The 16,343-nt window shown below is 39.8% G+C and overlaps 1 protein-coding gene across 1 annotated transcript in view; it reads right to left on the bottom strand.

The window, feature by feature from the left end:
* Positions 1-16,343, bottom strand: part of pola1 (polymerase (DNA directed), alpha 1) — a 51,313-nt gene that overhangs the window by 20,344 nt on the left and 14,626 nt on the right. The window contains exons 27-34 of the mRNA XM_026292610.1: positions 9,133-9,165; positions 8,376-8,468; positions 8,026-8,231; positions 7,557-7,689; positions 7,091-7,222; positions 6,719-6,893; positions 5,749-5,930; positions 3,216-3,347 (exon numbers count right to left, since the gene is read on the bottom strand). Of these exons, the coding sequence (XP_026148395.1) occupies positions 3,216-3,347; positions 5,749-5,930; positions 6,719-6,893; positions 7,091-7,222; positions 7,557-7,689; positions 8,026-8,231; positions 8,376-8,468; positions 9,133-9,165 (1,086 nt within the window). The remainder of the gene's footprint in view (positions 1-3,215; positions 3,348-5,748; positions 5,931-6,718; positions 6,894-7,090; positions 7,223-7,556; positions 7,690-8,025; positions 8,232-8,375; positions 8,469-9,132; positions 9,166-16,343) is intronic.

Consider the following 16,343-nt stretch of genomic DNA (forward strand, 5'->3'; position numbering starts at 1 on the left):
CAGCCCTGTGACAGACTGGTGACCTGTCCATCATCTCACTGAGCCGGGATTGGCTGCAAGCCATTACAGGATAAGGGATATAGTTCGGATAAGTGAATAGGAATTTTTTGCTTAAAATAGTTACAGATTACTGTTTTGTTGCTCTATTAATTCATTATCTAATCACTTCAGCTCTATTGTTAACACGGTAGAGAAGCTGACATGACTCCTGTACCAGAGGAATCCACCTGCCACACATGCCTGTTTTTAGTGCTTCAGCAGTCAACACCAGTTCTGAAGTGAATAGACCTAAAAATCGGTGCACTTCACAAACACACTCATGCGCACACACATACTCGCACGCACACACACACACACACAAAGTGAATAGAGCTCAAACGGCTCCACTTTGTACCTCCTCCGCTTAATCAAAGCTTCCCTATTCAACAATTTGACCTTTTGTTCAAAACAGGATTATCACCTTCTCTGGTCTTCATTCACCCTGTCTCTCTCCCCCTCCCCCTTTCTTCTCTTGCCCCTCAGCCCGTTTCCAGGAGCGACCCGCATGACGAGGGTAATTGCAATAATTTGTTAAATGCCATGGCAACGGCGGTTAGATGGGAGGGGTTAGAAAAAAGAAAAAGAAGAATTGGGTGGTTCAGGAAACAACCACATCTCTCATTTCGCCAAGACAGTGGGACGCAAGGAGGAAAGGATGACAGCAGTGTAGCCTGTGTGTGCGTGTGTGTGTGTGTGTGTGTGTGTGTGACAGAAAGCCAGGCATGAACAAGTGTTTGCCCATTCTCAGGGTGCTGGTTTATTGATAATGGTGGGGATGAGGGTAAGGGGGGCAGGAGGTAATTTCACTAATGATTAATGTCTCTGTGGACACCAACACACATGTACATGTACATATCGTGTACACACACACACACACACAGACACACACACACACACACACACACACAGACACAGACACAGACACAGACACAGACACAGACACAGACACAGAGGTGTGGAGCTTTCACTCTATCTGGCCAGACAAACAGCTCTATTTGAACTCTCCCTCGGCCTGAAAGGAATCCTTAATTACACAATATTACCCCTCTTCATTGCCCCGCTGTGTGTGCTGTGTCCACTGCTGCTCAGCCTCCAATGGTGTGTGTGTGTGTGTGCGCGCGAGTGTGTGTGTGTTGCTGTGTGAGGTGTAAGTATTCAGTGGTAGCAGCTGTTTCACACATCGTGACAAAGGGTTAGAGGGGAACTCGCTCCCCACACATTCAGCACACTAATTGATTTCTGTTCAGCACTGTGGGAGAGTAACCCCCACATACACACACCCACACTTTACAGATCGTGCATTCCACTCACTCAAGACCAAGGTGTTAGAAGCTACCGGGAGCGAGAGTCCCCTCGACAAAGACAACACAGGAATCCAGTTTAATTCACTCTCAAGCTGTTTGTCAGGCACAGAGGATTGGTGACAACTTGTCCTCTGTATTTTTGCATCCTCTGACTGAACTTTCCTCTCCCAGTTAGTAAATGCTTCTCTATTGTCTTATGAATAAGACGGTATGTCACTGACATACACGGTGGCCTGCAAATTAACTATTTTTAATGTATCAATCTTGCCAATTACTTTTTTTCATTCGTTTGTGCTGTAAAATGTCAAAAACAAACAGTGATGTAATCTCTCATTCTGACCAAGTAACAGCCCAAGATAAAAAAATATACAGTTTACAATTACATAAAACAAAAAACAGCAAATTAAGAAGCTTGAACAAAGTAATAATGTTCTGTAGTTGATCCATTAATCATCTAACTGAGCTCTACATATTTAATGAGTGACTAAATACTAAATCTGTCAACATACTGTTTCATTACAAGGTGAGAAGGAAAACATACCTGCCAAACTCAGGATAATTTACTGTCTGCCAACACAAATGCCACTACTAAATTTCATGGAAATACATCCAAATGTGGTTGGATGGATAAAAGCGGGTGACTGATACGGTTTGCAGCAAAGTTGTACATATTTGTAAAATGATGAAACAAAATTGTCATCACAATTTGATTCAAGTGAAAGACAATCAACCATGATATTACTTGAACATACTAATATGCAGAAAGCTTAACACCACAAGGAATGAAAGCCAAATGTGTGAGGGAAAAGATAAAAATAACTGTATAGATTTGGTCACTGTACAGTAGCACTCAAACCTTTGTGCCTCTGATTGGAAATCCTGTGTGCAATCATGGGGTGCACAAAATCTGCCAGCTTGTCGAATAATAGCATATTTTTCTGTCACATAACAAGGAGCCACATTCATCTAAAATGCTTCTCATTTTTACACTTTCAATACATGATCTTAAGGTGTTCTCTTCATATGTCACCATAAAAATAATTTAGTCTGTAAAGTTAAAAATCCAACATTTTAAGTATTCTTTCAAGTCAGGAATAACAATTGATATTAATTCCAAATTCTAAGGTCAAATATGTTCAAATTGTTGTATTTTATGGTTTTCTTGATTCCTGATTGTATCAATTAAATTCCACCTCACCCTCAGCACAGTGCATGATAAACTAAGTGTGAATTGCCATTGCCATCTAAGCATGTTAATGGATCATGCTACTACAAATAGTTTTGTTGCTCTTTGGTTGAAAATGTCAGTGCCATGTTCTTTCTTCTTTTGGCCAACATTTGGTAGTCCACTACATTGCTACATATCGTATCTATTGCAGCACACAGTTCCTTAAGGTCAAGTTTTGACTTTTTCATTATAAACTGACATGAGTTTGTATTGTTTTCAGCAGAAACAATTTCATTGTTTTAGGAATGCATTATACTGGGATGCAGGCAGACATAATGCTTAATTCTGTGTAAAGTTTAAACGTAATATTTTTAGACCACACAAATTTTACCTTCTGTATGCATTTTGATCAAATGAAGCACATGTTCTCAGAATGTTGTGGTTGTGAACTAACTGAAATGTCAAATTGTAGCTTGGAGAAAAACATAAAAACAGAAGAGAAAAAGAAAGAACGTGACTTGTCAGCTGGCCAGCTGTGCTGTGCCAGTCTAACAAGCTGCAGCATTAGACACCAAATGAAGAAAAATGAAGTCCATTTGTGGCTCTGCAGGTGGTGAAAAAAGGAGCATTTTATCTGCAAAATTCTTACATAGCAAAACCTCATTTATACCTACAAATTGGGATACAAAAACAGAAATGCTTACAGAGTAGTATTGTTTGATGTGACGACGGATGTCGAGTAGCAGTTTATTGCTGATCTTAACAGTGTCCTTGATGGGGTTGTTTCCACAGGCGATGTGACAGCATCGCCATAAGCTGGGCTCCACCTTTGACCCCTGAAAAACAGAATAGGTTTGTCACTTCTGAATAAAGCAAAATATCAGATAAAATCAAAAGCAATCAGTACACACATAAAATACTGTATTCACTGTAGCAATCAGGCAAAAACAACTTTTTCAGGGTCACACATTTGTGATTACAAACAAGCTCCAGTAATGTATACAGTCTATTTGGCAACCTGCACTGAAGTGCAGTTTAATGCGCTGACAGAGAGGACAAGCTCTGACATAGTGCTGGGACATAGTGCAAACTAACTGTCTGTGGAATTGCAGCGTGGGGTCCAGTATAAAAAGTTGGCTTTGAATGACAGATACATAGTCTTGTCTAGATTAGTTTAATTCATACCCTGACCCTCTCCATTGCCACCTCTCCCTTTTTCCTTTCAAGTGTCCTTTCCTATTGATTTTTTCTTTCTTTCTAGTCTGCTCTGGATGAAAGCAACCTTTCTCCTCACTTCATGATCTCATCCCTTCTACTAAAGTTATACACCACTTACTTGCCAGTAAAGTCAAAATATGAAATGCCCAAAATAGTTTAGGTCTTGTGTTTGTGAGGAAAGTATGGAGAAATCCAAAAACACTGTTCACTCCTCTAAAGGAGTTGTGTCTTAAACACAACCGTCATCCTTAAACAGACTTCTGCAAATCAGAAAAAAGAAAATCTAAAGGTTTATGATGTCAACTGTCCACCCTGACTGTTTTAATTAAACACTGAACTGATAATGTGCAGCATTCAGTGTGTTTACCTAATGCTATTATAAAACTGAACTCAGGGAAATCACTGATTTTTTCCCCTCCACACTTTATCTTTTCATCCCACTCTCCCACTACCCCATCAAACAACTTTCCTCCCCTGTCTGTCCTCCATCATCCATCACCACCTCCTCCTATTATCTCTGGCTCTGTGTCAGAACTCGAGTCAAGGCCCAACTGTGCTCCACTCCATGGTCTAACAAGAGGCTGTTAGACCATGTCCACCACCCTAATTAACTCGCTGTCTTATCAGTTTCTCTGCTTGTGCGTGCATAGCAGCCTCTGACACATGTTGGAAAATAAACACCAGTAAAAGAATCCCAGTTAGTTTAGTCTAAAGCTTGGAGATCATCTAATAGATAATCAACTAACATTTCAAGACCATATTCTACTGTTAGATCACTGAAGTGGGAAGTAGATTGTTTCCTTGTTAATCATAACTTTCCATTTTTCTCCATCAGAAGAATTTGACTTTAACTGGATCTCAAACCTTTGTGTCAGTATACGTCTAGTGTATCTGTTGAAGTGTGTAATGATACCATCCTTTCATGACTCATGCGTGTAATAATCCTTTTTTAATTGAATGAAAGTTCTCCAAGTCTGCAGAGGACAGAGGGTTGTCAGTTTTATGAGTGTCTTCCAGACAAGAAAAAGCTGCATACGCTGCTCCTCATTAGAAGCTGGTAACACACACAGACATGACCTTGGCACAACAAATGGTAGGAGTGTGTATGTATGTGCATAGCCATAGAGCAGCGGGGGTCAAGGAAAGGCTTTTCAAGTTGTGTCCAAACTATGCCAATGATAACATAGTCCTTATTAGAGCCGGGCAGCTGTTTAAAAATACAGACACACAACATAGAGGATGACTAAACCATAAATCCTTCACAGGATGTTTAGAAATGTCTTCAGAAGCACTCCCTTCATCTGTGTCTCTAGTGATTAATCCATTAGTTATTGCTAAATCCAGCAAATGCTAAAGCAATCTTTTGTTTTTTATTGGTTTTGTACAAGTTGTTCTTCCGCTGCAGCTCAAGTTACAGCTTTGCAGGTTTACTGCATTTGTACTGTGGCACCTCAAATCCGTAAAGGATTTTAACAGTGTGGCCTGAACCAACAGCGTTTACATTTCCATACATATGTGAGGGTCCATAATATGTTAATGTCCAGCTGCAGGGGTGGCAAAAGTGATGTCACCCAGGCACATACAGTATAAATTGTGATTTAAGGAACAGTTCAACATTCTATTGCTTGAGAAATTCATAACCATAAAGATAACAAAGCATTTTTTGAGGATTCAGCACCCTATTATATTTAGTAGCTCCTCTTTAGTAACAATGTAGAGTTATATTTATCTCAAGTTTTGGGGAAATTTATATTCACTTTGTGGTAAAGAGTCAGATGAGCATATCGATATCACCCTTGTGTAGGATGGGTGCAGCAACCAGTTAGCTTAGCACAAGGACTAGAAATGAGGTGAAATGTTACCATTTTACACTCCAGACCTAAAATTTCCTGTGGATGCTTACAGCTTTTTATAAATTAAAGCCTTAAAAAATGAAATGCTATTCCATTTTCACATAAATCATGTAATGTAACATGATTGTGGCACTTGCATGATGGCTACCAGCATATATTTACTTACAGCTCCTTGGAAGACGCTGTCGTAGATGTTGTCAGTACCACATTCAGAGCAGGTGAACGTGAACCTCTCACAGTCTTTGTAGCGCTCCTCATCAGTCAGCTGAACTGGAGCTCCCAGCAAACCATCAGCCTCCTCCTCTCTCTGGTGCTGCTGCTGAGCCCTGAAGTGACTGGGGTCCAGACCTGGGAGAGACAACAACAGCTCTTTGTTCACAGACAACCCAGACAGTTAGGATTTGCAGTTCAGGTTATGTACTTCAGCACATTCAAGATGAAACTACAACTTGAATGCACTGTTCAAAATTCAGAGTTTGAGGGGCCTGGACTAAAAAGAATGCATTAGTGTCTGAATATTTACAATCTGGACTGTCAATCTACAACAAGTAGAACTAATGTTTATGCAGACAGGACTGATGAGGAAAACACAGAATCCCATTCAAACCTGTTAGGATTCCGTTTATTAAACAACAAACACCTATTTTATATTTCTATTGTATTCTGATATTAGGTAGGATAACTTTTTAAAGCTTTGCTGTCTCACCTGCCAACAGACTATGTTCTGTCTGTAACAATTACAATCTTAACGGTAATATATCTAAAGAAGATTAATGGCATCACTAGGAAGTAATCTGTAGCCTATAAACACTTCATGGCCAGTGTTTAGTTCTTAAATTATATGGGGGCTATATTGGCTATAAACTGCAAATGACAATTCTGAAAAGTCATTTACTCCCAAATGTTACACAAGTTGCTGTAATCACCACTAATTTAAAATATTTTATTTTAATAATACTATAAATGAACATTTTACTTGTTTTTTTTTTTTCCTTTTCTGTGTTTTACCTTTTTTAAAGGCCCAAAGCACCCTGAAATTCCTCAAGTCATAATCTGATAGGTGCATGATGTTGGACCACCCACCCTTCCTCAAATGAAAGTCTTCTGCAGTCTACCAAAACCTATAATTAAATTACCCAGCCATGTGGCTATGAGCACGCTGTCAATGCCCTCAATGGGGTCGCAGATGCGAGACACGACTGGGTGGATCTGCTGGGCCAGGTAGTACTGAGTGTCTACACTGAGACCCTCCTGCTTCTGAAGCTGCTCTAAAGCGTAGGCTCTCTGACTGGCTGCCAGTGTGGAGCCATCCTAGGGGAGAAGGAAAAGACAGTGGTGTGAGTTACAGACTGTCCTGTACATGTGAAAAGGTCAATATGCCAAAAATCTGCCTCTGGATATTCTCACGCTCGTATACATCATTCTGTGATGTTCAGTGCATGCTAGCATCTTAATCATGATAATGTGTTGGCTCATAAAAGGCTCATGCTTCCTTCATATACACATACCTTGCAGATGATGTAAGAGACTGTGTCGCCAGCTTTGACACGGTGTCCACCCTGAGAGTTGATCCATAAAGCCACATGGACGTGAGGGAGGCTCTTCCTGTCTGGATAGTCTTGTGGATCCTTGGTCAATGCCTGGAGGAAGTGGAAAGACAAGAGTCACAATAAAGAGATGAGAAGACTCATCAACAAGTAGACCTGGATGAGAACACACATGACATGTACTAGAGCCTCATTAAGGAGGCTGTTTCTTCCCAATGAGTTTTTTTTTTTTTTTTTTGCTAAAAGACAAAAACTATTAAATACACTTTCTGTATAACTTATACACAGTGCACGTGAGGGGCTTTAAACAATCACTGGTTGAAAAGGCAAACATTCACATAAGCTGTTTTTCTTAAGCTTCAAATTAATTATTAAATATTATTATTTAAGAGAAAGCACAACATATTATGAACAAACACATTCTCACCTTGTGTATCTCATACTGATTCAGTGGTATGGCTCCACTTGAGACCTTCTCCCCTACATCCACCAGGTGTTTCTGGATGTTCTCCACAATTACATCACGATTCTGGTCTGACAAAATCTGCCCAATCACATAGCTGAGAGAGGAAAGAAACTCTAAATACTTTAGATATACTGTTCATTAAAGATCCCAGTTTTCCTTAAAGTCACAAATGTGGCTGGGATGCATCATTGACCCCACATGAACCAAAATTACACTCCTATAGTGGCAAATATAACTACCTGAACATCTTGGAATTTTACTTCTTATTGGTTTAGCCCTTAGTCTCCCACTAGGAAACTCTCTTGTCTACAATAAAATTATTAAGGCATTTAACCAGTACCGTCACTTCTGCTTATAGTGATTGTCCAGATTGGCTGTATAGTTTGTATAAAGGTACTGCATATAGGCCTTAGTTGTAATCGGTACATACTTGCCACATTCCTTGGCCAGGTCACACCAATCTCTGCGTACAATGTCCAAGCCTTTGAGTTCCTGCTTAACAGTGTATCCTCCTGAGCCATGGTTCTCCACCACCAGTGCAGCATATTTCTTCTTCTTCAGCAGTAAAAGTGCCTTGAACACACCATCAATGTCAATCTCCAGCAGTTTGTACAGTTTATTGACTTCGGCCTTCACCTGGAGTAGAAGAAACACAGATACAAATTTTGTGAAAATGCCAAATACATAAAGGCTGGACTGTAGATGAAATGTACAATTTTGTTGATTGATGGATATTTATGTGGACAAAGCACTGAGATATAACCAAATTTCACACCAGACCTTATTCCCAAGCTTGAAGACTTCTTCCAGAGACCTGCTATTGGTGTTGATCATAATGGAGTCAGTATCTCCATAGATGACTTCCAGATTCATCTAAGTGACAAAGGAGTTAAAGGTATGGAAGGTAAGGTTTCTAATTAGGATGGGACAATAGATTAAAAGTACTGTATTATAAACATTATGAATCTCTTCATCTTGATTTATTTATATCACATTTTCTAAAATAGAAATTGTCTGCATCTTATGTAGCTGCAAGAACCAATGACATTTCACCATAGGTTTATCTATTCAATTTATCACCAGATTAGCATTTACATTAAATAGGAAAAACAAATCAGAAGCGTAGTATAGTGGAGAGCAGTGGTTAGCACTGTCTGGATCTAAGGCAGCTAGTCAACATTGGCCTTTCTTTTTGGGGTTTACAAGCTCTTTCCTGGTCTGTGCTGGTTTTCTCCAGGTACTACAACTTCCTCCCACACTCCAGACACATGCAGGTTGGGGTTAGGAATATTGATTACTCTAAATTGGCCATACAGTAGGTGGACACTACAGCCCTCTACAGAAGAAGCAAACATAACTAATACATAGACACAAGTAAATCAAAAAACAAACAAACAAAAAAACATTACTGTTACAGTTATTAATGTTATAAGACTTTACATCATATTGCCCTTGAGTCCACACGTGTCACATTAAATATCTATGTAACTATTAAAACAACAAAACACTTATAACTAATAACTAGCTAATAACTCACCTTCTGAACCAGGTCTTTGGTGTGCATCAGAATCTGAAGAAAAGAGCAGACTGGTATAAAAGGGTTACAAATACCAACAACAAAAAGTGTTACAGCACAAAGAAACAGAATAAACAAACTACAAGTACAAACAATGATTAAATATTACGTTTGTATGTTGTTTTTTCAGTGTGTGTTGAATGCACTTGTGTGGACATGGGAACGGAACAGCTGACTTTCTTTTAAATGGGGGATAATTGGCTAAGAGGGCAATTATGAGAGCGTGCTGTGACAGGCGTCTTTTCAGCCCACACATACCCTAGCTGGGCAATACACACACTCGAACACACATGCACACCTTAATGACTCATAATGGCCTTCATCACCCGCAGAGTGAGTGACAGACAAATAAGAGAATTCTGTTAACGCAGGCTGTCCACTGCGCGAGTGTGTGAGAGGCAGCGATCTGAGCAGCAGAGGGATCCTAACAGGTGGGGGTCCAGAGGAAGGGAGGGTGGGCTGAGGGCTATGGGTCGCTAATCTGATGGGTCAGAGGGATGGAACGCAGTGTGACCTGTCACCAGCAATCTGTTCCTCAATCAGCTATGGCCGCATATATACACACCCTAACTTACACCATTTCCCCATGTGGGGACAAGGACGTGGCTATTTCAGAGTGTGAGGAAGGGGCAGTGGTGGGATGGGGGGGGCGCGTTCCACACCCTGAAACCAGAGTGGGACTTAAGCATGCTTTATGGGCTGCTACATACCAGTGTACAACAGGGGGAGTTTGAGTCATTCCCGGTACAGCCTTCTCCATTAGAGACTACAGTCAAGGTCAAGGTCACACCACAAACGCACACACATTCACGACCGAGCACACACTGAAATCTTGGTCTAAGCACATTTGTCCTGAATTGTGCTGAAAAGCTTTTAAGCAGCCAAAATTACCGGTCTGTTTCATGCTAGTTTGAAGGGGAAGAGGAAATAATTTGTAGAACAGGACCAGGCTGTAGAGGGAGAAGAATTTCCAGAACAAAAGTAATTCTTCTGCAGTAACTTTTCACTAAAAATATGTGTGTGTACATACATACATACATATATATATATATATATATATATTACTTCTTATGCTGTACTGTTAGTGTTTACACAGTATCCATACAATAAAAGACAATAAGTGCTGCCACAAGATTTTTCTAGTGGAAACTAAATATTATAAGTGCAATTATTTGTGCACTTACTAGTGCAATATTATAAAAGTAATGCTTTACAGCAATTAATAAGACTTCAAATTCATAGATCGGTTTCATAACCCGGGTGTCCTGTACAACCCGGGTGTCATACTGCACTGTCTCACTGGTGCATTAAACAACACAGCCCCGTGCACAGTTTGAACACTGTGCTACTTTCAGTCTTATCATCCTGAATGCAGATACTAAAAGAACTGAGGCCTCATTATAATCAGTATGTCAAATCCTCTGAATGTTGATAATTTTTTTTTTTTATAGTGTCACAGCATACATCATCATATCAACAAATATACATTAAAATCTCACCTTTATTATGAGCCCAGGGCTCTTCAGAAACACTTTTCATTATGATAAAACACTAAAGGAGAAGAGTCGTAAGGGGAGACAGACAGAAGTGGAGGCTGGAATGATCAGAATAGATGGAAGGAAAGGGCAGAGACATGATGAATAGAGAGATGTGGAAAAGAGAGACAGAGCAAAAGCAAAGTGAGGCGACAGAGGGAGGCAAGCGAGGTGAGAATGCGTTGATGTAATTGATGTGCGGACTCATTTAGACAAGTTTTCCATATGCTGTCAGTTCCAGCAGGACAGACTGCTTTAAGGAATGAACTGTGTGAAAGACAAGTCGTTTGACCATGACGCTGGAATGTGTGCAACTGATGGCGTGTGTTTGTGTGTGTGTGTTTATGTGTGGGTGAGCAAGTGCAGTTCATAAAACACATACCAGCTCACACATACTATATGAACCAATGCAAAAACATACCCTCAGGGTGTAAAAAGAGTGTCTGTCTTCCCTCTGATGACTACACTAGTCACCACCATGCATGCCACTCATGCAGGGACTAACAACTGAAATAGCTTAATGGGATTTGTATTACCTAATCTTATACCAAGATTTTGTAATTATCTTCAGTAAACCAACTGCATCCTTTGCATCAAGCAAATTCTCAAAAAGGCTTAACATGAGTTGCAACAACAGAAAATTACCCTCATTTATTGATTCAAAAAAAATTTGTTGGTTCCAGCTTGACCAATGATATTTTATTTATTTCACTTGAACCTATTTGACAGTGCACAATTTGATTTTATTTATTTATTAATTTTTAGGGTTATTCTTAAGATTTCATGTGTGGGGTGGGGAAAAAAACAATTCTGAAAATGTCAGTGAGTTCTGGGAACTTTTCATAGGCGTTACTCAGTACCTGCTGACATTTAACAGGCCAGGTTGTTAACCAAACTTCAACCTATTTGTGAAGATTTGGTATTTCCACATCCTTGTGGCATACAGTTAGACAGACTTCCAGACTTTTAGATTTTATGAACCATTTTTTTAGTCTAACTTTTATTGTCCATTATCTACAGCATGGTAAAGGTCAATCCGTCCTTTTATTAGAGTAAATTTGTAAAATCAGTTAAAGTCTTCCTATTAATATTTTCTTCTCTTTTTTGCACCGTAAGACATCACTTAATTTTCTTATGTTCCTGCCTCTTTCATTTCTTGACTCCTTGGTGTTAATACAGTATAATTAGACTGGGCAGTAATTGAGCAGCTCACTGACAAGTGCTCCTGCAGAGCAAAGGATCAGGATAGAAGATTTGTGGGTAGAAAAGACTGGGTTTTTTTACATTCATAACCACTATGCTAACTTATCCTTTGTTTTCATGTCACAGTATACAGAGAGCACAGCTGTCAGTTTGTAATGTTCAGACTCAAATGAAAAAAGACATAACTGCTGTACAATAAATACAGTGTGGAGGAGTAATGCAAAGAAGAAAACCTTAAAGATGCACTTGTGCTAGTTCACCAACCACATACCACCAAATTCATGCAAAAAGTCAACCATTTCCTTGAGCACAACTACTATTTAGGTTTGTTATATTAATGCATCAAGAAAACTGCACTGGTTAAAGTGCTTTTACACCTGTAGTTCAGCTCATTTGTTGTAGACATTGAAGAACTAGTTGCCTTTTAGTTCTGGTCTGATATACTCCATCCCTGTGACACACTTGGGGTAATCACATTTCATTTAAAAGATCACCATCAGGTTCAAGAAACTATAGCTTGTAGATGCAGTTTTTGCAGACCTACAACTTTAGTACCCACCAACAGTACCATAGTCTGGATCACTCAGACCTGCCACAAAAGTGATGGAAGACGACAACTACAGCAGTACATGTCCAAGATAAATAAATCTTTCTAAGTTAACTAGTAAATACATATATGGTAAAGCACTTTCCCACTGTCTCTGACTTGACTTTTCACAGATGTATCACATAGATTGAGACATTGGTAATGCTGTTAAAAATGGCTCATGTCGTTGCATGTGCACCAGCGTGCTTGTTCACAGGTTCTACCCTTTTGCTACGCATTGGTGCACCATGTCATGCTAACTGGTAATTGGTTTAGCTTGGTGATATCGGTTTTTCCCATCTGTTCTTCAGACATATGTTGGCCTCTCTATTAGGGATTTGTGCAACTTCTTGTTGTAACCCTCTCAAGTATTTCTTTATTTCAACCTACAGTGGGTACGGAAAGTATTCAGACCAGTTTAAATTTTTCACTCTTTGTGTCATTGCAGCCATTTGCCAAAATCCAAAAAGTTCATTTTATTTCTCATTAATGTACACTCAGCACCCCATCTTGACAGAAAAAAACAGAAATGTAGAAATTTTTGCAAATTTATTAAAAAAGAAAAACTGAAATATCACATGGTCATAAGTATTCAGACCCTTTGCAGTGACACTCATATTTAACTCACATGCTGTCCATTTCTTCTGATCCTCCTTGAGATGGTTCTGCTCCTTCATTGGAGTCCAGCTGTGTTTTATTAAACTGATTGGACTTGATTAGGAAAGGCACACACCTGTCTATATAAGACCTTACAGCTCACAGTGCATGTCAGAGCAAATGAGAATCATGAGGTCGAAGGAACTGTCCAAGGAGCTCAGAGACAGAATTGTGGCAAGGCACAGATCTGGCCAAGATTACAAAATCATTTCTGCAGCACTCAAGGTTCCTAAGAGCACAGTGGCCTCCATAATCCTCAAATGGAAAAAGTTTGGGACGACCAGAACTCTTCCTAGACCTGGCCGTCCAGCCAAACTGAGCAATCGTGCGAGAAGCGCCTTGGTGAGAGAGGTAAAGAAGAACCCAAAGATCACTGTGGCTGAGCTCCAGAGATGCAGTAGGGAGATTATCACTGCAGCCCTCCACCAGTTGGGGCTTTATGGCAGAGTGGCCCGACAGAAGCCTCTCCTCAGTGCAAGACACATGAAAGCCCGCATAGAGTTTGCCAAAAAACACATGAAGGACTCCCAGACTATGAGAAATAAATTTCTCTGGTCTGATGAGACCAAGATTGAACTTTTTGGCGTTAATTCTAAGCGGTATGTGTGGAGAAAACCAGGCACTGCTCATCACTGCCCAATACAATCCCTACAGTGAAACATGGTGGTGGGAGCATCATGTTGTGGGGGTGTTTTTCAGCTGCAGGGACAGGACGACTGGTTGCAATTGAAGGAAAGATGAATGCGACCAAGTACAGAGATATCCTGGAAGAAAACCTCTTCCAGAGTGCTCAGGACCTCAGACTGGGCCAAAGGTTCACCTTTCAGCAGGACAATGACCCTAAGCACACAGCTAAAATAACAAAGCAGTGGCTTCGGAACAACTCTGTGACCGTTCTTGACTGGCCCAGCCAGAGCCCTGACCTAAACCCAATTGAGCATCTCTGGAGAGACCTGAAAATGGCTGTCCACCAACGTTCACCATCCAACCTGACAGAACTGGAGAGGATCTGCAAGGAAGAATGGCAGAGGATCCCCAAATCCAGGTGTGAAAAACTTGTTGCATCATTCCCAAGAAGACTCATGGCTGTACTAGCTCAAAAGGGTGTTTCTACTCAATACTGAGCACAGGGTCTGAATACTTATGACCATGTGATATTTCAGTTTTTCTTTTTTAATAAATTTGCAAAAATTTCTACATTTCTGGTTTTTTCTGTCAAGATGGGGTGCTGAGTGTACATTAATGAGAAATAAAATGAACTTTTTTGATTTTGGCAAATGGCTGCAATGACACAAAGAGTGAAAAATTTAAAGGGGTCTGAATACTTTCCGTACCCACTGTATGTCCCACCTCCACATAAAAATATCCTGTCTTTTACCCGCTGTCATTTTAAATAAGAATATTAGTGTTAATTCAACTGCTTGGATAAGGGACAAATGGTTAATAGTTTAAAGGGAACCAATAAATATAAAGCATACTTAATGATAAGCATAGAAAAGGGCATCCAAGCCCCCCCTGAAGCTCCCATTCTGAACCCGAGTACTCACATACCATACACCCCTCAGCCGATCAGCAGATCAGAGGCGGCATGTTAAACCTTAGTGCGGCAGAAGGCCGTTATAAAAAAGAGCCTGGGGCATCACTGACGATTGTTTTGAAAAGCACTCAGCTGAAAAGCATTTTGGAATGACAGTCGGCTGACTGAAATAGCACCTGTGGAGGAACACACCGCTATTGGAGGTGGGGGGTGCCATACACACAACACGTACACAAGAAGCACAAATATGTATGCACATAGACGAACAAACTCAAAGACCACCTCTTTTCCTAACACAATCTCACATACAAAGGTGCATAAAAGATTTATAGTCTCTCCTTTGTTAGTGTGAGCCCTTATATGTGTACACACCTCTACACACACCTACAAAGAATGGAAAATCTTCTTTCACTAAAATGATTTCACTTGCATGCAAGAAAGCACGAGTGCAAAGACACACACACTTATGTATACACACATACATACACACACATACATACACACACATACACGCACACGCACACACACACACACACACACCTGTCCTGGTGGATGCCATAACTGTGTTCTAACGTCTGCTGCTGGGAGGGTCAATCTGCTGTAAAGCTGTGTCTGATTTAATACAACCGGCTGAGATCACAAGCGCCGGCATTGAAAATAACTTGACAATGACAACAATCCTTCTGCTGTCCAATTAAAAATATTGTACTTTAATAACTGGAGAGGACACATCATGATGTACCAAAGCCAAGTTAAAATGTTGTCAGGTAAATGAACATGTAGCTAGACAGGTAGATCAAGAAGAATAAACAGCATTTGCCGTCACACATCAGCTTCAATTACATACAGAGCGATTTTTTATAAAAATGTTAACTGTACCTTATGTATGACACTTATGTTAAAATTTAGAAGTCCTTCATGTAAGTTGCAACTCTACCGCCCGTAAAGTCAAGGCAGAGTATATTGCAGATGTAAATCAAATACTTGACCAAAAGCTCCAAAAACCATTTTTGGCCAAAACCCTATTTAGATTATGATTTGGTATTTTTTGTACATCATAGAACACCTAACCACTATTGTGGCTATAACAGCACATAACGGTTATAACAGTAAGTTCAGAGTATTTTCACTCCATCCCTCTTAAGGGTTAAGGAAGTATACCACAAATATGAGCAGTCAGAACGAAACATTGGACGTAAACATTTAAAGTCTGTCCACGACTGAAACTATCAATTAAACAGCTAATTGAACAAAATTACAGACAACAAATAGTATATTTACTTGACAAATCACACTCTAAAAATGTAATTATCAAAATACTCAAAAATTTATAATCAACTTTCTGTCAGTTGATATTGATCATTACAACCTTAAACCAACTGCAAAACTGGAATACAAAACTAAATGACACAATTTTCTGATGCCCTACACTGCAGTAAAAAAGACTAGAGGATCAAAATGATCAGATCATAAATCATGAAGTTGAAATGGTCTAACACAAGTGAACATGTGTATCTCCTACTTGACAAGTCACTAAAACCATTTAGTAATTATCCTCTCATTTACAACTCTTTATTAGTGACCATGATAAAGACAGCAGATGTCAGATCAAGCTATTCTCATTTATAATCCGTGCCAATAGCCCGGTCTCACA

Source organism: Mastacembelus armatus, chromosome 20, assembly GCF_900324485.2.
Source record: "Mastacembelus armatus chromosome 20, fMasArm1.2, whole genome shotgun sequence".
NCBI classification, from domain to species: domain Eukaryota; kingdom Metazoa; phylum Chordata; class Actinopteri; order Synbranchiformes; family Mastacembelidae; genus Mastacembelus; species Mastacembelus armatus.